Here is a 21,126-nt window from a genome sequence, read left to right as displayed (position 1 = left end):
CACTGAGTAAGCAGGTAAGACTTTATTTTTCACCAAAACGTGCATCTAGCATAAACAGTGTGATTAGGTTACATCTAATTTTCATCAGTCTGCAGGGAGGTCAGAGTCAGGAGTGAGAGGTGATAATAAGAAAACAGACTAACACATGCTATAGCTTTGCTTTTAGCCTGAAGGACAACTGGCACTGCAGTCTCTTTCTATTCTGCTTTTCAGCATATTTGTTAATTAAATCTTTAAATCATCATCATCAGCAGGTAAATGCAGCTTCAGTGGCCCAAAGGCTGTTTTACAAAGTGGCATTAGCAGTCAACATATGTCTTCTATCACTATCCATCAGTTCGACTCAGGTTAATGACTGTTTACTAATTATTTTAGCAATAATCACAGTTTTTATGTATTTACAGAAACAAAGTCTTGTCAATGACATTTTTCATTGAAAATGGATAACTGTCCATTTTTCCAACAATGGACAGTTATCCATTGTTATTTTGGGGTGGGAAAAGGAGGAGAAATTTCTGGAAGTATTTTGGAATGAAATGTCAAAGCAATTTTTTTTTTGCCAAAATTGTAACTCCTAATTTGGTTAATGATCAAATACATGAAATTTTGTGGTGCTCTTGATTGTGTTTCTGTTTCATAATGTAAGATAGCTATTGTGACACTAATAAGGAATGACAGTGGCTCAGTTTTTGGTTATTGGCTAACAGTACTTAGCCAATAAGTACTGTTGGGTACTTAGCCAACTTAATTACTAATTAATTAATTAATTAATTAACTAACCAACCAATAAGTACTTATTGGCTTATTGGCCAATAAGTACCAATAAGGCTAAGTACTTATTGACTAAGTACTTAGCCAATAAGTGCTTATTGGCTAAGTACTTAGCCAATAAGTACTTAGGTACATCAAGAAGCCGAAACACACATAGGTTCTTAATTAGTCCTGTAGTTTGACGTTTGATGCAGTAACTGACTTTGATAAGTAGTGAAACAAGGCAGACTGAAGGTCTACATTTCTTTGTCAAAGTATTCGCATTTCTTCACTGACAGACTTCAATGTTTCTTGAACCTCATTCAAGTCCTTGCTTGTCCAGGCGTTTCAGTCATAGCCAGAATGGACTGCCCTAAACTGTATATTGGTATTACAAAACAATTTACATCAATTTCAGTCTAACAAAATCAGTAAACATTTGTTTCTAGATTTATGAAACACTGTAGCTTTCTGCTACAGTTATTTCCTCCAGGAAAGCAAGCAAACACATTGTGTGGCAGTGATTAATCTACTGCCACAAAGCACATGGGAAAGTGCAGGCACAAGACACTCTGGTGAATGTATTCTTATTGTCCAAACAGGTGCAGATTCATGCTGGCAAAGTGTGGACAGAATACCATCTGCTTGTACAAGGTGCAAGCTAGGTTCTGTCTGCATTTTCATAAACATATGTTGAAATATTGTGTCACACTCTTTCACGCAAAAAACACTGTTATTTTCAAACATGAAACATAAACATTTTAGAATAAATAGACTCACGTAAAAGGCTACATAAAGAAGGCATCATATATAATAGTAGACCATAAGTACACAAAAAATGAACAATTCACAATCAACATTGTGTAAACAAACAGAAAAATGCTTAGCCCTCTTTTGTTTATGCCATGGAGTGGAAGTTAGACAGGAATTTCAGTATAATTCCAGCTAAATCCTATTTTACAGCTTGTTCTGTGTAGATAGTCAGTTTGTTCCTAAAATCTTAAATGTCCTTTCAACAATCAGTGGCAAAACACAACAGAATAGTCATGCCCTGTATTAGCCTAAAGCAGACCCACTGCATGACTTGACAGTGCTCTCAACAGAAAAGTGACTTACATACAACATCCCAATTTCAATAAGTGTTGAGTTCATGTGTAAAGGAGAAGGATTTTTTCCTGACAGTAAACGGGCATATTTCCTTTTACAATCCTGCATGTTTGCAGCAGGTAATTTTTTCTGTGCTCACCTGTAGTTAAGAATAACAGTCAAGAAAAACAAAGAAGAAAATGTAGACATCTCATGCATAATGTAGAACTGCTTTGTGTGACTATTTCAGGTTTTTGTTTTGAATCTTTAACTCTAAACAATACAGTTTTCATTCACATGAGCCTGGAGTTTCATGGATTCTGAGCAGGTAAAATGTTATCATTTTGAACTGTCAGCCAATAGTTTAGACTGAATAAACCAACAATCTTGGATATCTACTTGGAGTTTGTTGGTGTTGCACATGTTGGTAAAGTCAACCTTTCATTACCTGCTGGCCTTTCCAATATCTCCACATGAAAATAAATGAATTCAAAATTCTTCATGCTTTATGTTGCTATAAGTAGATGATTTCATTATGGACCTACATTATTTACCTTAAGCTTTTGCTTGACGTTAGCTTACAAATTTTAATATGTGTGGGTGGTTGGCTTTTCAGTCACCAGAGCCAATGTCTGTTCTACAAAGTATGCTCACAAGTCATTATCATCATAAATTAGACTTGAAATAATGACAGTGTTGTATAAATTCAGCACAAGACACATCTGCAGCTCTTACAAAGACAATTTACAATTTTTGCACATATAAAAAAATATTCTAGTGACAGCATCATCCCCTACTTCAAAACCTGCTTTAAGTGTCAGTAAACAGATTTTCCTTCTGAAAGGTCACATTATTTTGGGCAAAGTCAAAGGTATCAGTCCAGAAGTAGAAAAACTAGGGATCTTCCAAATTAGAAAACTAGTCTTACCTTTCCAGGAGTAGCACATTCTATTTGGTGCTAGTAAGGCACCTTGCAGCCTTGGTCACTGCATTATTCCATCTAACAAGACAGGCTTAAGAAAATTCCATGAAACCCATTTTGAACATCTAATCCATCTGATCCAAGGCAGCTCCAACATATACACACATTACAAACTATGAAAAAGGAGCAAAAGTTAGAATATCATTATACTTCCATAAAAATAACCGACTTCTAGATCAAGGCATGCAGCTATAGTCTGCAGCTATTTAGGCTTTTATTTTGACATTAAAGCCTAAATATGCTTTATGCAATCTATGTGGGACATGTCTTACAAATGTCCACATGTCCCAGATTTCTCTTCTTTAAGGAAAAATTGTTCTCTCATTGAGACCTCGACTACACTAATGTGCCAATTGTTGAAAAATTATTTGCACAGTTTAAACAACATCCTGTTAGATTTGATATACTTAGCAACTAAACTTGAAAGTCAGCTTTAAAAGGAATAAAAAGCAGTTCCAGAGACAGCTTAAATAATTGACTTGAAATTTATCAGTGCTTCTCTAGATTTACTGACAATTCAAAGCATTTTTAGATTACAAGATTCACTCAGTTGTCCTTTCAAACATGTACACACTCATACATAGATCGTTAGCAATTTGGGATTAAGTGCTTGGCTCAAAGACACACTGACCGGTGGCATGGGGAGGAAGCTAGAATGAAACTCAAACTGTTCTAACTGCAAGCTGACTACATTTACAACTGTGCTACAGCTTCCCAAAGTTACAGATACTGAAATAACTGAAGAAGGAAAACAAAATGCTTTTTTGTTTTACTTTACATAGTTGTAGGATGCAAATTCTGTTACAGTGCTACTCACTTGGTTTGTTTTTCAAGAGACCTTGAGTATAGCCCAGAGAAAAGATGAGTGTCTAAAATTGTTACAATTTTTGATTGAGTCTTTAAAACAAACTTGGTGGTTACAGAACATTACCACATTTCACAGGAAGTCATAGAAACTTTTACAAATCCCCAGGCAGAGCTGAATGTCTACATTAGCTGACTGTTGAATTACAGTCATGGAAGGAAGCCCATTTGAGTCCATCTGCAGTTGGTCACATGTCCTTTACAGAACAATGCAACAGTATCAAACTGCAGCATTCGAAACAAGAAAGATAAGTGTCCTCACTGTACGTTTCAATATACTTGCACATATCCAAGTTCTCCTCTATGTGTGCATGTATAAATATGCACGTGAGTGTCACTGTCCTGGTAATGTAGGAAAGTGTGATGGCACAAGTGTATGCATATGCGCCAGGGACTGTGCTTGTGTATTTAGGGGCAACGTGATGTGGCCCTTAGCTGGCAGATGGCTGGACAGCAGTTCCTCTTCAACACCATCAGCTTCAAAAGAGTGGGAATAGAGTTGTTACAAAGCAGCTCATGTTTTTATGCCATACCATTCACAATTGATCAAATATTAAACTGAAAGAGTTGAATGTGACCTACCACTTCCAGGATCCATCTCAGTCTGGTTTCCAGTGATGTGGTGCCAATATGCAGACCGGGGTAGGATGGCAGTTGGGGTACATGGGTAGGAGCCAACCTCTGAGTCCTTAGACAACATCTAGATGTCAAAAGCACATAACATCACAAGAAATCAAGATGAAATTCATAAACTACAACATTCTTTATAACTTTTAATGAGACCTCGTGCATTACATGGATGGTTTGGTCTCCACAGCAGTCACTCCTCACAAACAGAAAAAGCAACTTTATACTCTCCTATATTTCTAGATGTATCATAAAATAAACCTGACTTAAATCCAGTTTAAATTCCAGCCTACTCATCCAGACCAGCTTAATACTTCATGTACACTAAAGTTTAGATCAGGCCAAAAATATCCAACACAGCCCAAGCCCATGGGCATGGCGTCCAAGCTCAATCCAAACTGACTAATTAACCTTAATCACGGGCCCAAGCCCGAAATTAAACCAGGCATATTATTTTAATTAAGATTTTGCAGCTATTTTGTTTAGACAACAAAAGAGATTTTTAACATCTCCCAGTTCCATTTATCACTTGTTGTAACATCAGAATGAGTCAAGTGCATATAAGCTGGGATGTGTGACTGATAGGCACGGAGCAGATGGTGGCTGCATTGTGCAGTGAGCTATGCTTTTTACAGTCTAATAAACTTCTGCCCTTTACTTTTTTTCCTTCCTCGACAGGGTAAATTGATGGCTCCTCTATTTATTTCGAACAGACAAAAAGTAAAAACAAGAAAAAATACAAATAACACAAATTATCGTGCCCAATTGACATGCAATTATCTGTTTGAAAAGAAGCAGGTAGAAGATAAAAGATTATAATAAGTAGATCAGCACATTATGGATTCTGTGTTTTCCGCTATCTTAAATTCTTCTATTTGCTTACATTCACTGCTGCAGCTTGCATAGCCATGCTTATGTGTGACTGCCGCCAGTCATCTGTAAACAGACTGAATCTGATTAGACTACCCTTTATTGAGGGTACAGATTGCAGAGAAAAATAAAAAGCTAAACTCGCTACAATCTTTACCTCACTTGGTTACATCCATAAGGTGAGCTGAGTGTGGCCCAGAGCTGGACGGTGAAAGTAACTCTGTATCTGTTCCATTTATATGACATGTGTGGCTTGCAACATTTGATCATTTTTCGGCACTAAAGCCTATTATATATAACCAAATTTCATTATTTCTCAAGGTAAGTTACACTAAGCAATTCTGGGTCTTTTCCTGAAACTGGTTAACGAACCTGGGTGGTGCACAGAGACAAAAATTAATGAACTCCACACAACTTTACATTTTGTATTCTTGTTTGATTTTCTCTGTGCTGGATGTCTTGCCAGCTTATTAAGTGCACCACAGAAACTCAAGTCCTGCTGTTTTTGGGTTAGGGGTTAGTTTTAAGTTTAACTTCTTAAGCTGCTATCCCTGCGACCCGACCCTGGATAAACGGAAGACAATGGATGGATGGGTTAGTTTTGGTTAGGCTTAGGGTTAGGTATGTATGTATGCATGGGGTAGGGTAAGGGTTAGGCTTTAGAAATTAATGGTAATCAATGGAAAGTCCCCACAAAGACAGGGAGACATGATGGTGTGTGTGCGTGTGTGTCAGCCAGGTTCTTACCCTTCTGTTTTTCTCTAACTCCAGCAGAACCTTTTTGTGCTGCTCAGCGATGGCCAGTGTAGAGGAGTGGACCCTCTGGTAAATCTGCTCCCCCTCTTTGGTCTGGAAGGTGTAGAGGCCTTCACCACTATCACACATCCTTCACACAAAGACACTGCTGTATTAAGCCAGGCTATAAAACCGCACTAACTGATGACTTAGTACTTATTACTTATTGACTTAGCAGTCATTTCAGAAAAAAATGAAAGAATTCAGAACAATTATGAAAAATATGAAATTTTTCATAATTGTTTTTGCAAGTTAAATATTTAAAACATTCCACAGTCCATGATTGGTACTTTTAGCTCTTGAAAATGACATATTGTTGTGTGTTCTGTGGTTTCAAGGCAAATTCCCTACACTTTTCTTTCCCAAATTACATATTTCTTGGTGTAGGTTTTGTTGTTGTTGTTGATTGTTGCATTCCTTTTCATTGTGTACTGTTTTGGCCAAATGATTAGTTCACAACTTGTTGTGTCACTACTTGATCATACGAAGAGATTTAGAAAATGATTAAAAATATATATTCCAGAGAAGTAATAATTAGCTCATTAATCTACAAACTAAGCACAGGATGGGAGTTCAGTTTCACCGAGGAATTCTAAATTCATACATGGTGGAAAATTCAAAAAGATACAGTTTGTACATCTTATGGTATTTTTTCTTTCAAAGTATTTACATATACAACTACATTTGAATGTCCCATTAAAATAACTCTCAAAAATGGTTTGTGATTAATTTATTACAATGGAAAACAGAAGATAATGAAATAGTGAATCAAAGCTGGTAAAACCATGAATAAAATAATGCAAAAATAAACATCAGGTGTTTTACCTATAAATAAACTAGCTGATGAACATTTGTTATTTGAAGAAAAGAATTGATGTGGTGAAGATGTCTGTTACTTTAAAGATTTTTTTGTAATCTTAAAAAAAAGAAAGAAAAATAAATAAACAAAGTAATCCACATCCTAACCTGATGAGGTCTGGCTTCATCTTAAATTACCTCAGGTAGATCTGCTGACCTTCTGACTGAAGCAGCTGGACTAACTTCACTCAGAGATTCTGACATCAACTGCAAATGGAGCTGATGTCTATGAGGGGCCGTTTAGGACAAAATTTACGTTTTGTCTCTCACACACTACCAAAAACTCTCGCATACTCCAAAAAAGTAGCCACGCACACTCCAAAAAATTACGTTTTGTCTCTCACACACTACCAAAAACTCTCGCATACTCCAAAAAAGTAGCCACGCACACTCCAAAAAATTACGTTTTGTCTCTCACACACTACCAAAAACTCTCGCATACTCCAAAAAAGTAGCCACGCACACTCCAAAAAATTACGTTTTGTCTCTCACACACTACCAAAAACTCTCGCATACTCCAAAAAAATAGCCTCGCACACTCCAAAAAATTACGTTTTGTCCCTCACACACTACCAAAAACTCACGCATACTCCAAAAAAATAGCCTCGCATACTCAAAAAAATTACGTTTTGTCTCTCACACACTACCAAAAACTCTCGCATACTCAAAAAAATTACATTTTGTCTCTCACACACTACCAAAAACTCACGCATACTCAAAAAAATAGCCACGCACACTCAAAAATTACTCACGCACATTCAAAAAATACTCAAATTGCGTATACACACACTACTAAAATGTCACACACACACAAACGTTAACTTTCTCGCTCACATACACTACTACCAGCTCGCTCACATACACACAAACGTTAACTTTCTCGCTCACATACACTGCTAACAGCTCGCACATTCACAAACGTTAACTTTCTCGCTCACATACACTGCTAACAGCTCGCACATTCACAAACGTTAACTTTCTCGCACACATACACTGCTAACAGCTCGCACACACACAGACGTTTATCTCTCACATACACAAGACTAAAGTTGAACACACACACAGTACTAAGACTCGTTTTATGTATGTGTGAGAGCGAGACTTTTTATGAATGTGTGAGAGCGACACTCTTTATGAATGTGTGAGAGCCAGACTCTTTTTGAATGTGTGAGAGTTGTCACGGAAGAGGCGGGGCATAATTTTTGGATCAAACTGCGCATGCGTAGATCCTAAACTATAAGTTTCGATTGTTGACTCACTGTATGTTCTATTACTTAGTATATTTGTGCTTTTAAATATATATAGAACGTTTAACTTTCTTGTAGATTAAATGTGCTATAGAAATAAATGAATCTGATTGATTGATTAAAAATAGCAAAATTGCTGTAGTACAATCTGTCCACTGGGTGCCAGATTGTAGCACTGCGGGCAGTCGTTGAATCGTTTAATGCGCCTGTCAAAGTGCTGGTTGCCTCCGGAGAAGATAGAATGGTGTTTAAAATGGCAGCTGCCTGACCAATTCTCTCTCGTTTCGAATTAGAGTTAGCCATGTTCGGTATAGCAAACTCTTTCTTCTTCGGCACTAGTTGGCGCCGGTTAATAATTCCTGTAATACTGGCACCCAGTGGACAGATTGTACTACAGCAATTTTGCTATTTTTAATCAATCAATCAGATTCATTTATTTCTATAGCACATTTAATCTACAAGAAAGTTAAACGTTCTATATATATTTAAAAGCACAAATATACTAAGTAATAGAACATACAGTGAGTCAACAATCGAAACTTATAGTTTAGGATCTACGCATGCGCAGTTTGATCCAAAAATTATGCCCCGCCTCTTCCGTGACAACTCTCACACATTCAAAAAGAGTGTCGCTCTCACACATTCAAAAAGAGTCTGGCTCTCACACATTCATAAAACGAGTCTTAGTACTGTGTGTGTGTTCAACTTTAGTCTTGTGTATGTGAGAGATAAACGTCTGTGTGTGTGCGAGCTGTTAGCAGTGTATGTGTGCGAGAAAGTTAACGTTTGTGAATGTGCGAGCTGTTAGCAGTGTATGTGAGCGAGAAAGTTAACGTTTGTGTGTATGTGCGCGAGCTGGTAGTAGTGTATGTGAGCGAGAAAGTTAACGTTTGTGAATGTGCGAGCTGTTAGTACAGTGTATGTGAGCGAGCTGATAGTAGTGTATGTGAGCGAGAAAGTTAACGTTTGTGTGTGTGTGTGTGTGACATTTTAGTAGTGTGTGTATACGCAATTTGAGTATTTTTTGAATGTGCGTGAGTAATTTTTGAGTGTGCGTGGCTATTTTTTTGAGTATGCGTGAGTTTTTGGTAGTGTGTGAGAGACAAAATGTAATTTTTTTGAGTATGCGAGAGTTTTTGGTAGTGTGTGAGAGACAAAACGTAATTTTTTTGAGTATGCGAGGCTATTTTTTTGGAGTATGCGTGAGTTTTTGGTAGTGTGTGAGGGACAAAACGTAATTTTTTGGAGTGTGCGAGGCTACTTTTTTGGAGTATGCGAGAGTTTTTGGTAGTGTGTGAGAGACAAAACGTAATTTTTTGGAGTGTGCGTGGCTACTTTTTTGGAGTATGCGAGAGTTTTTGGTAGTGTGTGAGAGACAAAACGTAATTTTTTGGAGTGTGCGTGGCTACTTTTTTGGAGTATGCGAGAGTTTTTGGTAGTGTGTGAGAGACAAAACGTAATTTTTTGGAGTGTGCGTGGCTACTTTTTTGGAGTATGCAAGAGTTTTTGGTAGTGTGTGAGAGACAAAACGTAAATTTTGTCCTAAACGGCCCCTCATAGATGTCTGGAGTCTTGATCAGCATGACTTCTCGTCTGTCTCCAACACTGCCTACGGAGCCGATAGACTTTTAGCCAATGCAGTTTGATTAATGCGTTTTAGTCCAGAATTCATCAATTCATTAAGCTGTTCTTCTGATAAGCTCTGAGTGTCAGGACTCTGGGTTTTTGGGTTGATTTTGCTTCTCATTTTATTTAACTTCATGTTTTAGTTCAACTTTAGTTTAGCCATTCCTGGTCCTTTTGATATTATTATTATTGTTATTATTATTATTATTTGAGGTATTTAGTGAAATAAGAATTCTCTTATTGCTTTCCTTATTTTCAGTCCTTTATAGTGTTTCTAGGTTTATTCTTTACTTACCTCAAGTTCTGTCCTTGTTTGAGTCCATGTCAAGCCTTCTTTAATGACTATAGTTTAATTCTATTTTATCCTTCTAGTTATTTCTCATTTCTGGCTCCCTGCAGTGTTTCTAGTAATGTTTATTTATTAATTTTATCAGTTCAGTTATTCTTCCATGTCCGAATCTATGTATATCTTCCTTTAGTAATTCTAGTTAGGTTATTTCTTTAGTCCTTCTACCTTTCCCAATAGTATTACTAATTCTTATTTGGTCTCTTTTGGTTCGGTTAGTCTTTCTTTAGTAATTCTAGTTTCTTTTCTTTGTTTAGATCTCCTAGTTTCTCTAGCTCTATGTTCCTTAGTTCTTATTGTTGTTAGATCAGCCATGTTTCTATTTAGGTTCGGTTATGGTTTCCCTCATATCCTTCTCTCCTAGTTCATCAGGTTTCCCTTACTCTTAGTGTTTTTTGAATTAGTATTTTTGGAGTAGTATTTTTCAGTTTCCCGTTTCCTCTTTTTTGTGTTCCCAGCAGATCTCCTTAGTTTCCCTGTGCCACCTTCTCCCGCCCCTCAGTCAGCTCCTGTGCCAATTACTCACACCTGCAATCACTCCTCTCATCTAGCTAGGCCATTGTTCCATTTACTACCTCCCAGTATTTAAGCTCCTCTATCCCAGTCACAACTTGCCAGTCCATCTTGTCACTACCCATGCTTCCCTTCCTGGATTACCTTTTGTTCCCTCGTGTTTGTTTTGTTTTTGGATTTTTTGTTGGTTAATTTTCTTCATTAAAACATCCATTTATTTCTACGTCTACTGCCTGCTGAGTTTGGGTCCACCGCTACATCACATCACGACACTGAGTCAATGTCAGGGCCATACACTTCATTTGGCATGACTGCAGGATAAATTAAGTTACTGGTAACAATAAAATAAGAAAAGCAAAGTTATGCAAATGTAGATCAGTCCCTGGACCAACACACCTGAAGCAAATGGCTGAATCACCTCCTCAGTAGCCTATGCAGTCAAATTCTCCAGAGTCCTACTGATGACTTCATTACCTGACTGAACTTTATTAAAGGACACCGGCTGTGAGAGATGGATTGGAAGACCTCTGACTTTGGCTACGTTCACACAGCAGGTTTTCTCCATCGCCTCTCAAGTGTGGAGTACCACAGGGATCTATTCTTGGACTTCTTCTCTTTTCACTCTACCTGCTTCCACTGGGTGCCATTCTTAGGAAATATGGCATTGCTTTTCATTTTTATACCAACTATACCCAAATTTATGTCCCACTGATCCAAAGAAATCCATGCTCTGTCAATTATTTGTTGAAATTTTATGTCTTGTAGTTTTTTGCATTTTAAAGACAAATAGATAGTTCTATTGTTTAGGTCTAGCAACAGCTCAAAACCTCATGTTCACTTGGCCTCTTTATTCACTATGTGACAGCTGTTGCAACAAACCTGCAACAAAGGCTGGATTTGACACGCGTGTCAAATTTAAGGCTCAGTTGTCAAATCCATTTTTCCAACCTGAGACAACTAGCAAAAAAGCCAAAAACCTTTTCTTTCTGCATCACTTTGAAAGATTAATTCATGCTTTTATCACAATTCATTAAGATTACTCTACTACACTTTATGTTGGCCTCAGTCACAAATCACTTTCTAGACTCCAGTTGGTTTTAAATGCTGCTGCTCGGCTCTTAACCGGTACTAAAAATTGACAGCACATTACTCTTGTTTTAGCATCTCTTCACTGGCTTCCAATAAATTTTAAGATAGATTTTAAAATTCTTCTGTCTGTTTTCAAATGCCTCCATGGCCTTATCCCACTGTATCTGTCTGATCTGCTTCAGCCGTATGTTCCCTCAGTTGCACTAGCAAGATTAGTTCTGTTAGTGCATGAGGAGTCACTGAAGAGGAAGTTGAGCAGTATCTGCTCATTCTCAGTTGCTGCCCCAAAACTGTGGAATGTTTTACCTAGTCAAACAGAGTCTCCTCATGTTTTTAAGTCCTTTCTTCAAGCTTAGCTAGCAGCCAGAAAGAAATGTTGTTTTTTACAGTTACTGTTGTTCTATTTATATTTTACAGCACTTTGGTCAACTGTGCTGATTTTAAAGTGCTTTAGAAAATAAAACTGGAATGGAATGGAATTGTACACCTTTAATTAAAATAATTATGTTCAAATGCATTTCATTTTCATTTGATTCAATTAATATTCAACAAGCTGGAATACACATTGTGTAATCACACATCTGGCAGATGGATGCATGTAGCTCACACTTGTCAATTAAATTATGAACATGGATCCTGCATTCTGTTGTGTGTAATGAAATGTTTCAGGGTTTTGATATTGACCTGGAGGCTGAATCCACACTCTGCACCCATACTGGAGACTGGAATTACAAGCTGCAAATTGAAGTGATCAGAAATTGACAAAATTCTCTAAGCAAAGGAGGATGCACTCATTCTGCATCAGATGCGCTCCAAAGTCTCCATAGCTCTTCAACGTGCTGTCAGCTCCCAGATAGTGAGATGTCAGAGTATACGCAGATTGGATTTTTTTTTTAAGTATTATTTTAAATGTTACTAATTACCTCTACAAATGAAGCCTGGGAGTAAAGTTGGCAATCAATTCAGGTTTGCACAAAGTAGCAGGTGTGTGAATTCTAATCAATAAAAATGACGGATGTTGTTCAGATTTTCCCATCACCATTTAAATCCTTCTTAGAGTTTTCCAGACAATAGTGGAACACACAAAAACATGCACAAATTACTAACGTTTTTTTTTGTACTGTAACCATTAAAAAATCTCCCCTTCAGTTCAACCTTATAAGTGGAGACACATTGTTGATGTTACCATTATAAAATAACTTACAATTAAGTATTGGCAAAGATCAATGTAATTTTCACAGTGTTGTTGTTAGCAGCTGCTGAAAGTAACTAAAAAGTTACTTTTAATGTAACTTAGTTACTTTCCAAATCAAGTAGTCAGTAATCTAACAGAGTTACTTTTTCAAGGAGTAATCAGTAATCCGATTAAAGTTACTTTTCCAAAGTACAGTAACTATGCCATCACTGCCCACAAGTGAATGGAAAAATTCACTACATGAGAACTTATTTGACAGATGTGTTTCCATCTCCTTTTTTTTTTTTCAAATTAAATTTTAGTAAAATAAGTCAAATTGTTGCACAATAGCTTGTACCTTTTCTGGTGATTAAACAGAATTTAAATCCCCTTTGTTGAAATCTGAAAATGTTCCAAAATGTCTAATGATATAAAAGTGTCACTTGTCTTTTATTTTAATCTTGGCTTTAATCTTAGATCTTTTGCATTAGCTAAGCAAACATTATAAAGTGTAACTCAAGGGTTCAATATCCTTTTCTTAAAAGTCAAGTAGTTAGAATTCTGTGTTTATGGATGCCCAGATCAGTGAGTAGTGCATGCATACTGCAGAAATCTCATATGTACTACAACACACACTTTTAAAGTGCTAAAATAATGGGCCGTGCCTACAAAATAATTTCAGTATCTCTACTCTAACATATAGTTTGGAAACTGATTATATGGATAAGTTCAGTAATAATATATCTCGCCTACTTTTTGCTACTGTCAGCCCTTCCAGGTCTCACCGTCCAGCTTCAAAAGTGAAGCGAGTGGCATCACGTCCATAGCGCCGGAGAGAGCAGAGGGGCCAGGTAATCAGCTTGGTGCGAGGGTTGTGGATGTCCCACAGGTATATGTTCTCATGGGTTATCTGCATCATGCACTCCCCGTAGATATCCAGGTTTGGACAGGGAAGGAGGAACACATTGAAGCGCTCTAACAAGACATAGAATGTCAGGATAAAAAGGAAACAATATTTTCTAAGGGAAGACATTTTATCAAAATGAATATCCGAAGAGTTCTGCTGTGGACTGAAACCTCCCTCTAAGGCTGTGTGTCTCAACAATACGTGTGTGTGGGTGTGTGTGGGTGTGTGTGTGTGTGTAAAGTACCTGTGTGTTCACACTGTACTCCAGCAGCCAGCAGGTCAGGTTCTCCCATACTGATGTCATTCAGTCGAATACCAAGACACTCGATAGACAGCATTTTGAGCCAGTCCTCTGCCTCCAGCTCTATACACACAGCACTTCACATCTGATCTACTCCGTCTTAAATTGACACAAGCCTGTTCCTGGGACATCTCAGCAGCGATGTCCGGCAGCTGAGCTGAAGTACGTGAATGTTTGCTTACCTGATTCACAGGTGAAGGTGCGTGAGGAATCATCTGTAAACACAATGGCTACTGCCTGTCGCTTGGTATCTCGAGGTAACCGGGTGATGTTCTTGACGTTGCTAATTTCTGTCACCTAAATAAAAGAAGCAAAGGGAACATATGTTCACTAAATTAAAAACAAAGTAAATTGCTGAAGTATTGGTTATATTCATAGCTCAAACTTGAATGTATTTTATTTTAATTTTATGCTGTAGGCCAATACACAGTAAGACTTAAACCTGGTTACTCTTAGGTTACAGCTTATACATCTATTACATGTATAAGCTTCTTCTTATACATTTAATATATTTATTATCGACATGGTCGGGCCTGTCACATCATCATGCAATTAATTGATTTATTGCTTATTGTGACAGACCTACTGACATGAGCATTTGGCTATTTGGCTTCTGGTCATGCACTGAAAAAGGAAAATAGTTGAACCAACTTAATTGAATTGATTCAATTGGTAACAAGTAATTCAATTAAGTTATCCAACTTAATTTATTAAGTTGGTTTGTCTTGATAAATTTAAGTCAGTCTTACTCAAATCATTTAATTTACTTCAAATTAAAAAGTAAACTATTAAAGGATCTTTTTTGGCTCAGGCGGCCTTTATTTGAGAGTAGTTAGACAGGAAAGTGGGTAATAAAAGAGGGGGAAGACCTATGGCGAAGGTCATCAGGCCGGGAATTGAACCTGCAACGACCATGACGAGGACTAGGGTCTACTTATGTGGGTTGTGCTTATCCCCTGTGCCACTACAACTCCCTGGTGGATCTGTCCCTGGTGAAGCTTGTGTCACAATGTCAGTCATAGGATACAAATGCGGCTTTGAACTTAATTGTTTCAAGTAAAGTCAAAGTGAAAAGTTCCTTTAAGTTAAAGATTTGAAACTTTTAAGCTAATTCAACACAAAAAAAAGTAAGTTGTCATCACTAAACTGAAAGAATTACGTGAGATTCATATAAATAATTCAGTAAATAATAAATAATAAGTAAATAATTGCCAATTCAGTTGAGTTGTGTCTTTTATTAGAAAGGGATGTGTAGTAAATTATCTGTCCTCTGAGACTTTAGTGTCTCCCATAAAGAATGAGAAATACAGTCATTCTTATTAAACACCAGGAACTCATCAATTACATTAGAAATAAAGTTGCAAAATTCTTGATCTGCTGCTAGAAGAGAATTAAACTGCCATGGAGGTCGGCTTGTGGGAAGTCAACTGAATATATAATACTAATGGTGCGTAGTCTGTAATCATCATACTCAAATAATCAGAAGAAACTACATATAAATTGATCAATAAAAAATAATCAATTCTGGAGTAGGAATTATGCACCTTAGAAAAAGAAACTTTTTTACTATTTGGGTTTCAGGATCTCCACGGGTCAATAAGACCATTCTGCATCGTGAAATCAGAGAACTCTTGAGCCATTAAAGATTTAATTAAGTTACGGGGATTGGATCGATCTAACACTGGGTCAATGACACAATTTAGGACACCCCCACAATAAGCAAATGAGATGTGCCTGGTCCTACCATTTAAGAAAATAAAAAACACAATACAAAAAATAAACAAACAACAATAAAGAGCTGAGTTGGACCACCCAAACCCTTATGGGTTTGTTGTCTGATATGGTGTTTAAAACTTTGGGTGTTGCTCTGTTATCAGAGCAACACCCAAAGTCTCCATAAAAACAGAACAATTGAGACAGCAGCGCTATACATTACAGCTATTCACAATAAAAGGAGATAAAGCAGAGCAAACAGATGCAGAAGTATATTTAAAAAAAGGTTAATAACTCCCGCCAACGTCAAAAATGATAATGGCATGTGCTTTATTCTACTCCAAGATTATTTTTGTTATATTGTAACCGTCATCCAAACAAGATTGAGAACAGCAAAATGCTTATATAATGAAGAAATATGCTCCAAAGCAATAAATAGAACTTATAGATGCTCACAAAGATTACTAATATTTAGCCAAACGAAAAATAATCATACATGTATTGACATTTTGACACATTGAGTCAACCAAAATTTTGAAGTGTATCAGTCTTTTGCCACTCCATCTTGGGGGTTGTCAGCATGAATGCTTAAATCTTTCACAATTATTAAACAGTCCAAATAGAAGGTCACAGATAGAAGATCACTAACATTATTTAAGAAGTTAGTTTAAATTTTATGGGACTATAAATACTTGAGAGCCAAAAATTCTAAGAGTTTTTGCTAGAAACCATATTCTCCAGACTCCCTTTATGCTTCCTGCTCTTGCTAAGAAATCTTTAGTTTTGAGGTGCTGATTCGATCAGCATAGACATCTCACTAAATCAGAGACACTTGTGCTGTAGGTATTATCTCAGCAGATGTGGTACTTTGTTTTCAGGTCAAATGTTTATCATGTCCATACCTTATCTCTGCGGGCTATACATAGCTCAAAGTCAAAAGTTTATCTCAATAAAATTACACCCAGCACATTGCTAGTATGACATAAATAAGAAAAATTATTTGTTTTAATGCCAAAGGGAATAGTAATGCAATACAAATTGTTTCTGTAAAGCAGAGGTGTCCATGAGGCTGGTGTTATAATCCCTCACAAAATCATAATGTGGTCTTTGTTAGAGTAATGAGTGTCTCCACCTGTCATGTGGGACACTGGGGTTCAATGCCCAGCTGGGGATGTTGAGTAAAACTATTCAGTTCTTTTTTATGTTATTCTCATTAAGCACAAACTACTAAGTTGATACCACCAGTAGCTGGATTCTATTTAGAATTTCTTAATCCTGCTTTCTGAAACCGATCCCATGTGTCCTTCACAGTTTAATACACTGCCTGGCCAAAAAAAAAGTCGCCACCAAAAAATGGTCACACTCTCTAATATTTTGTTGGACCGCCTTTAGCTTTGATTACAGCCCCCATTCGCTGTGGCATTGTTTCAATAAGCTTCTGCAGTGTCACAAGATTTATTTCCATCCAGTGTTGCATTAATCTTTCACCAAGATCTTGTATTGATGATGGGAGAGTCTGACCACTGCACAAAGCCTTCTCCAGCACATCCCAAAGATTCTCAATGGGGTTAAGGTCTGGACTCTGTGGTGGCCAATCCATGTGTGAAAAAAATGTCTCATGCTCCCTGAACCACTCTTTCACAATGTGAGCCCGATGAATCCTGGCATTGTCATCTTGGAATATGCCCATTCCATTTGGGAAGACAAAATCCATTGATGGAATAACCTGGTCATTCAGTATATTCAGGTAGTCAGCTGACCTCATTCTTTGGGCACACAATGTTGCTGAACCTAGACCTGACCAACTGCAGCAACCCCAGATCATAGCACTGCCCCCACAGGCTTGTACAGTAGGCACTAGGCATGATGGGTGCATCACTTCACCTGCCTCTCTTCTTACCCTGATGCGCCCATCTCTCTGGAACAGGGTAAATCTGGACTCATCAGACCACATGACCCTCTTCCATTCCTCCAGAGTCCAATCTTTATGCTCCCTAGCAAACTGAAGCCTTTTTTTCTGGTTAGCCTTACTGATTAGAGGTTTTCTTACGGCTACACAGCTGTTCAATCCCAACCCCTTGAGTTCCCTTTGCATTGTGCGTGTGGAAATGCTTTTGCATTCACAATTAAACATACTCCTGAGTTCTGCTGTTGTTTTTCTTCGATTTGATTTGACCAAATGTTTAAGTAATCGCCGATCATGATCGTTCAGGAATTTTTTCCGACCACATTTCTTCCTGGAAAACGATGGTTCCCCACCATCCTTCCAGTTTTTAATGATGCGTTGGACAGTTCTTAACCCAATTCTAGTAGTTTCTGCAATCTCCTTAGATGTTTTCTCTGCTTGATGCATGCCAATGATTTGACCCTTCTTAAACAGACTAACGTCTTTTCCACGACCACAGGATGTGTCTTTTGCCATGGTTGTTTAAGAAATGAGGAGTTCCTCATTGCATCAGCTGGGGTTAAATAACTTGTTGCCAGCTGAAAGATAATCGCCTATGCAGTACTTATCCAATAGGAGGCTTGTACCTATTTACTTAGTTAAATCCAGGTGGCGACTTTTTTTTTGGCCAGGCAGTGTATGTTCATAAATACATTGGTGTCTCTGCATGTTTGATCGTACCTATGTGTGTGAGCAGTGTGTTTTATTGGTGAGAAGATGAACAAGGCAGCATGAAGGAAGCAATCTTACTGATGTGCACCTCCAAAGTACTTTCTTCACAACTCAAGTTAATACAAACATTAATGAACTTGTTGCCAAAAAAACACTACCAATCATCTTCCTCAAATAAAATAATACGAGAAGCAGAGTAAATTAAATATGTTTCCAAATGTTACTTTTTTTCCTCTTTGCATATGCCCTGCAAAAAACATTAAAAAATGTTTTATGAACAAATAATATTATCTGCTCCATGACAAAAATTAATCAGAGAAGTCGCAAAGAGGCTATTTCTCTAATTAACCATTAGAGAAATAGTATTGGCGGATAGGTGTTATATTGTTAAGACTGATTATTAATTACATTACATCTTTCCTCATCATCTGATTGAGGAAAGTCACTGAATACATACACATCTCTGGTTCTTAAGAACCAAAGATGTATGAAGCGGTAAGAAAGGGTAAGGTGAAGGAGACATGATGATCATAAACTCTGACAGTCAACCTACGTCTTAAAGAAAGAAAGAACTAGAAAGAAGGATTCTTGCTGAGATTTGTAGAAGTAAGAGTCCCGCTTTCATGTGAAGGTTGGTTCTTCTCATCTGTCAGTGGGTGTGTGCATACACATGACAGTGATCACTTTATTCATTTTCCCCTACAGAAAATATACCTGCTGTTCTTTACAAAAACACAAACTTACTTTGGGACATGCTCTGATGTAAGCAGCCTTTTCATCAGGGTATTTCTCAAGACGACGAGGTCCTTTGCTCGATGACTTCTTAAACACAAGCCAGCAGCGCCGATAGATCTGTAATATGCAGGGACACCCACACAGATAGTCACAAATGCAAAAAAAGGAATCACAACCTCAGAACCTTTTGTTTAGTCCACCAGTGACTATAAAAAATGTGCTTGTGTTCCCTACAAGGAGCAGGGAACACAGGTGGGATTAAATACATAAGGGGTAATGAGGGAACACGAGACACAGCTGGAAGCAATCAAGCACAGACGAGAGAACACAGGAACTCTGGACTCTGGACACACAGAAAACCAAATCCTCACAGTATTTGGTTCCTCAAGGGCAGCTACTAGACGCCTTAAAAGTCCAAAAACAAAAACAACCCAACTAAGGTGGGCGGAGGGGTGCTGGATGGGGGGCCAGAGTCCAAGGAAAAACACAAAGAAAACAAAACAAAATAAACTCAGTCCAAAACAAAACAGGGCAGTGAAATGTCCAGTGGACAACGGCGATGTAGGAGGTGGACCCATGGTAGCGGGTCTGGATGCCAGCAACGCGCAGGAGACGGACCCATTGTGGAGGATCCGGCAGGCGGCAATGGTGCAAGAGGCGAATCCCATGAGGAAGCTGCGGTGGATGGCCTGGACACTGCATGCACCCATGAAGAGGTGGAGGCAGTCGGCCCTGGGGCTGGTTGGACCCACGAAGAGGCAGAGGCAGAGGCGGTCGGCCCTGGGGGCAGCTGGAGCCGCGGAGAAGCAATGGAACAGGTATGTGCTTGGGTCCCAGGAGGCTTCGCTCTGGCGGCTCGGGGAGGCTTGGTGGTAGCTCTGGTGGCTCGGGGACTAGGAGGGCGGCTTGGGGAGAATCACTGGGGGTCTTGCAAAGAGCACAGGAACATTCACTGGGGGTCTCGATCAGAGCACAAGGACGCTTGGATGGAGCGCTGAGAGATTCACTGGGGGTCTCAGTTGGAGCACACGGATGCTCGAACGGAATGCTGAGAAACTCACTGGAGGGTTTGGACGGAGCACCTGACCCAATTACTGTTGCCAGAGGCAAGCAGACTGTGACGGCGGAAGGAGAGCAGTCTCTCTGTCTCTGCGCAGAGAGACTGCGCAGAGACTGCACAGAGGCTTCTGCCGCAGTCTCTGTGGGCAGAAGAGCTTGCCGTAAAGCTCTCTTCTGCTTTACGGCAAGAAGAGAGCTTTCTTGGGCTGGGGCCTTGAGACCAAGACGAAGCTCAGGTGGGCAAAGGCCAGTGAGGAGTTCAGAGGACCGGGGAACAGAAGAAGGTTCTGGAGACAGCTGGGCAGCCTGGAGTCTGGAAACCGGCCACACCATCAGCCATGCTATCTGTCAAACTGATAGGTGACAGTCGAGCTGGTTGAAACCCCAAGACCAGGGGTACTGTGGCTGGCAGAATGGCTGGGGATGGTGCTGGAGAATGAGAGGGGACTGGAGCTGTGGAAATGGACAAAGAGCAAAGGACAGGAATGTCTGGCTTGGCAGGAAGTGGTTCGCCGGCCATGACAGCTAAAGCTGCCTGGTGATGCCACTCCGCCTCTTCCAACAACTCTGTCAAGTTCATGAAGGGGACACGGGGAGACCAGTATTGTAGAACCAAAACAGTTTGTGGCTACACCAAAGCATCTGGAGATGGAGCATGGTTTTGCCACAGTGTCTATAAATTCTCTTACGGCTTGTTGTAAACTTTCTATTCCTTCTGGGTACATGTTGTGAAGTTGCTTCTTCTCTTTTCCATGAACCTCATCATAGTCTTATTTGGATCCTTCTGTCATGAGTTGTGGAGTTATAAGTCAGGTTAGACGGCAGTAGACACAGGTTGTAGTGAGAATAATGGTTTTTAATGAAGGAAACAATTAACAAGGTGAGCAACGACATTAACTCTAACTCTGGTAGCAACTGGTAGTCAGCAAGACAAACGGGTAAGACAAAATAGACACGACAAGGAGCA

At 38.7% G+C, this 21,126-nt stretch overlaps 1 protein-coding gene across 3 annotated transcripts in view; it reads right to left on the bottom strand.

The window, feature by feature from the left end:
* dok4 (docking protein 4) overlaps positions 1–21,126 on the bottom strand; it is a 28,021-nt gene continuing 6,895 nt past the window's right edge. For all 3 annotated transcript variants that reach the window (XM_032561474.1, XM_032561476.1, XM_032561475.1), the window contains 7 exons: positions 19,110–19,217; positions 14,218–14,332; positions 13,979–14,098; positions 13,613–13,802; positions 5,927–6,065; positions 4,265–4,382; positions 1–4,159 (listed from right to left, as the gene is read on the bottom strand). In XM_032561474.1, the coding sequence (XP_032417365.1) occupies positions 4,017–4,159; positions 4,265–4,382; positions 5,927–6,065; positions 13,613–13,802; positions 13,979–14,098; positions 14,218–14,332; positions 19,110–19,217 (933 nt within the window). In that variant the 3' untranslated portion in view covers positions 1–4,016. The remainder of the gene's footprint in view (positions 4,160–4,264; positions 4,383–5,926; positions 6,066–13,612; positions 13,803–13,978; positions 14,099–14,217; positions 14,333–19,109; positions 19,218–21,126) is intronic.

The sequence above is a fragment of the Xiphophorus hellerii genome, chromosome 4, assembly GCF_003331165.1.
Source record: "Xiphophorus hellerii strain 12219 chromosome 4, Xiphophorus_hellerii-4.1, whole genome shotgun sequence".
In the NCBI taxonomy this organism is placed as follows: Eukaryota; Metazoa; Chordata; class Actinopteri; order Cyprinodontiformes; family Poeciliidae; genus Xiphophorus; species Xiphophorus hellerii.
Note: the sequence above shows the minus strand (reverse complement) of the source record. Positions and strands in the feature narration are given on the sequence as shown.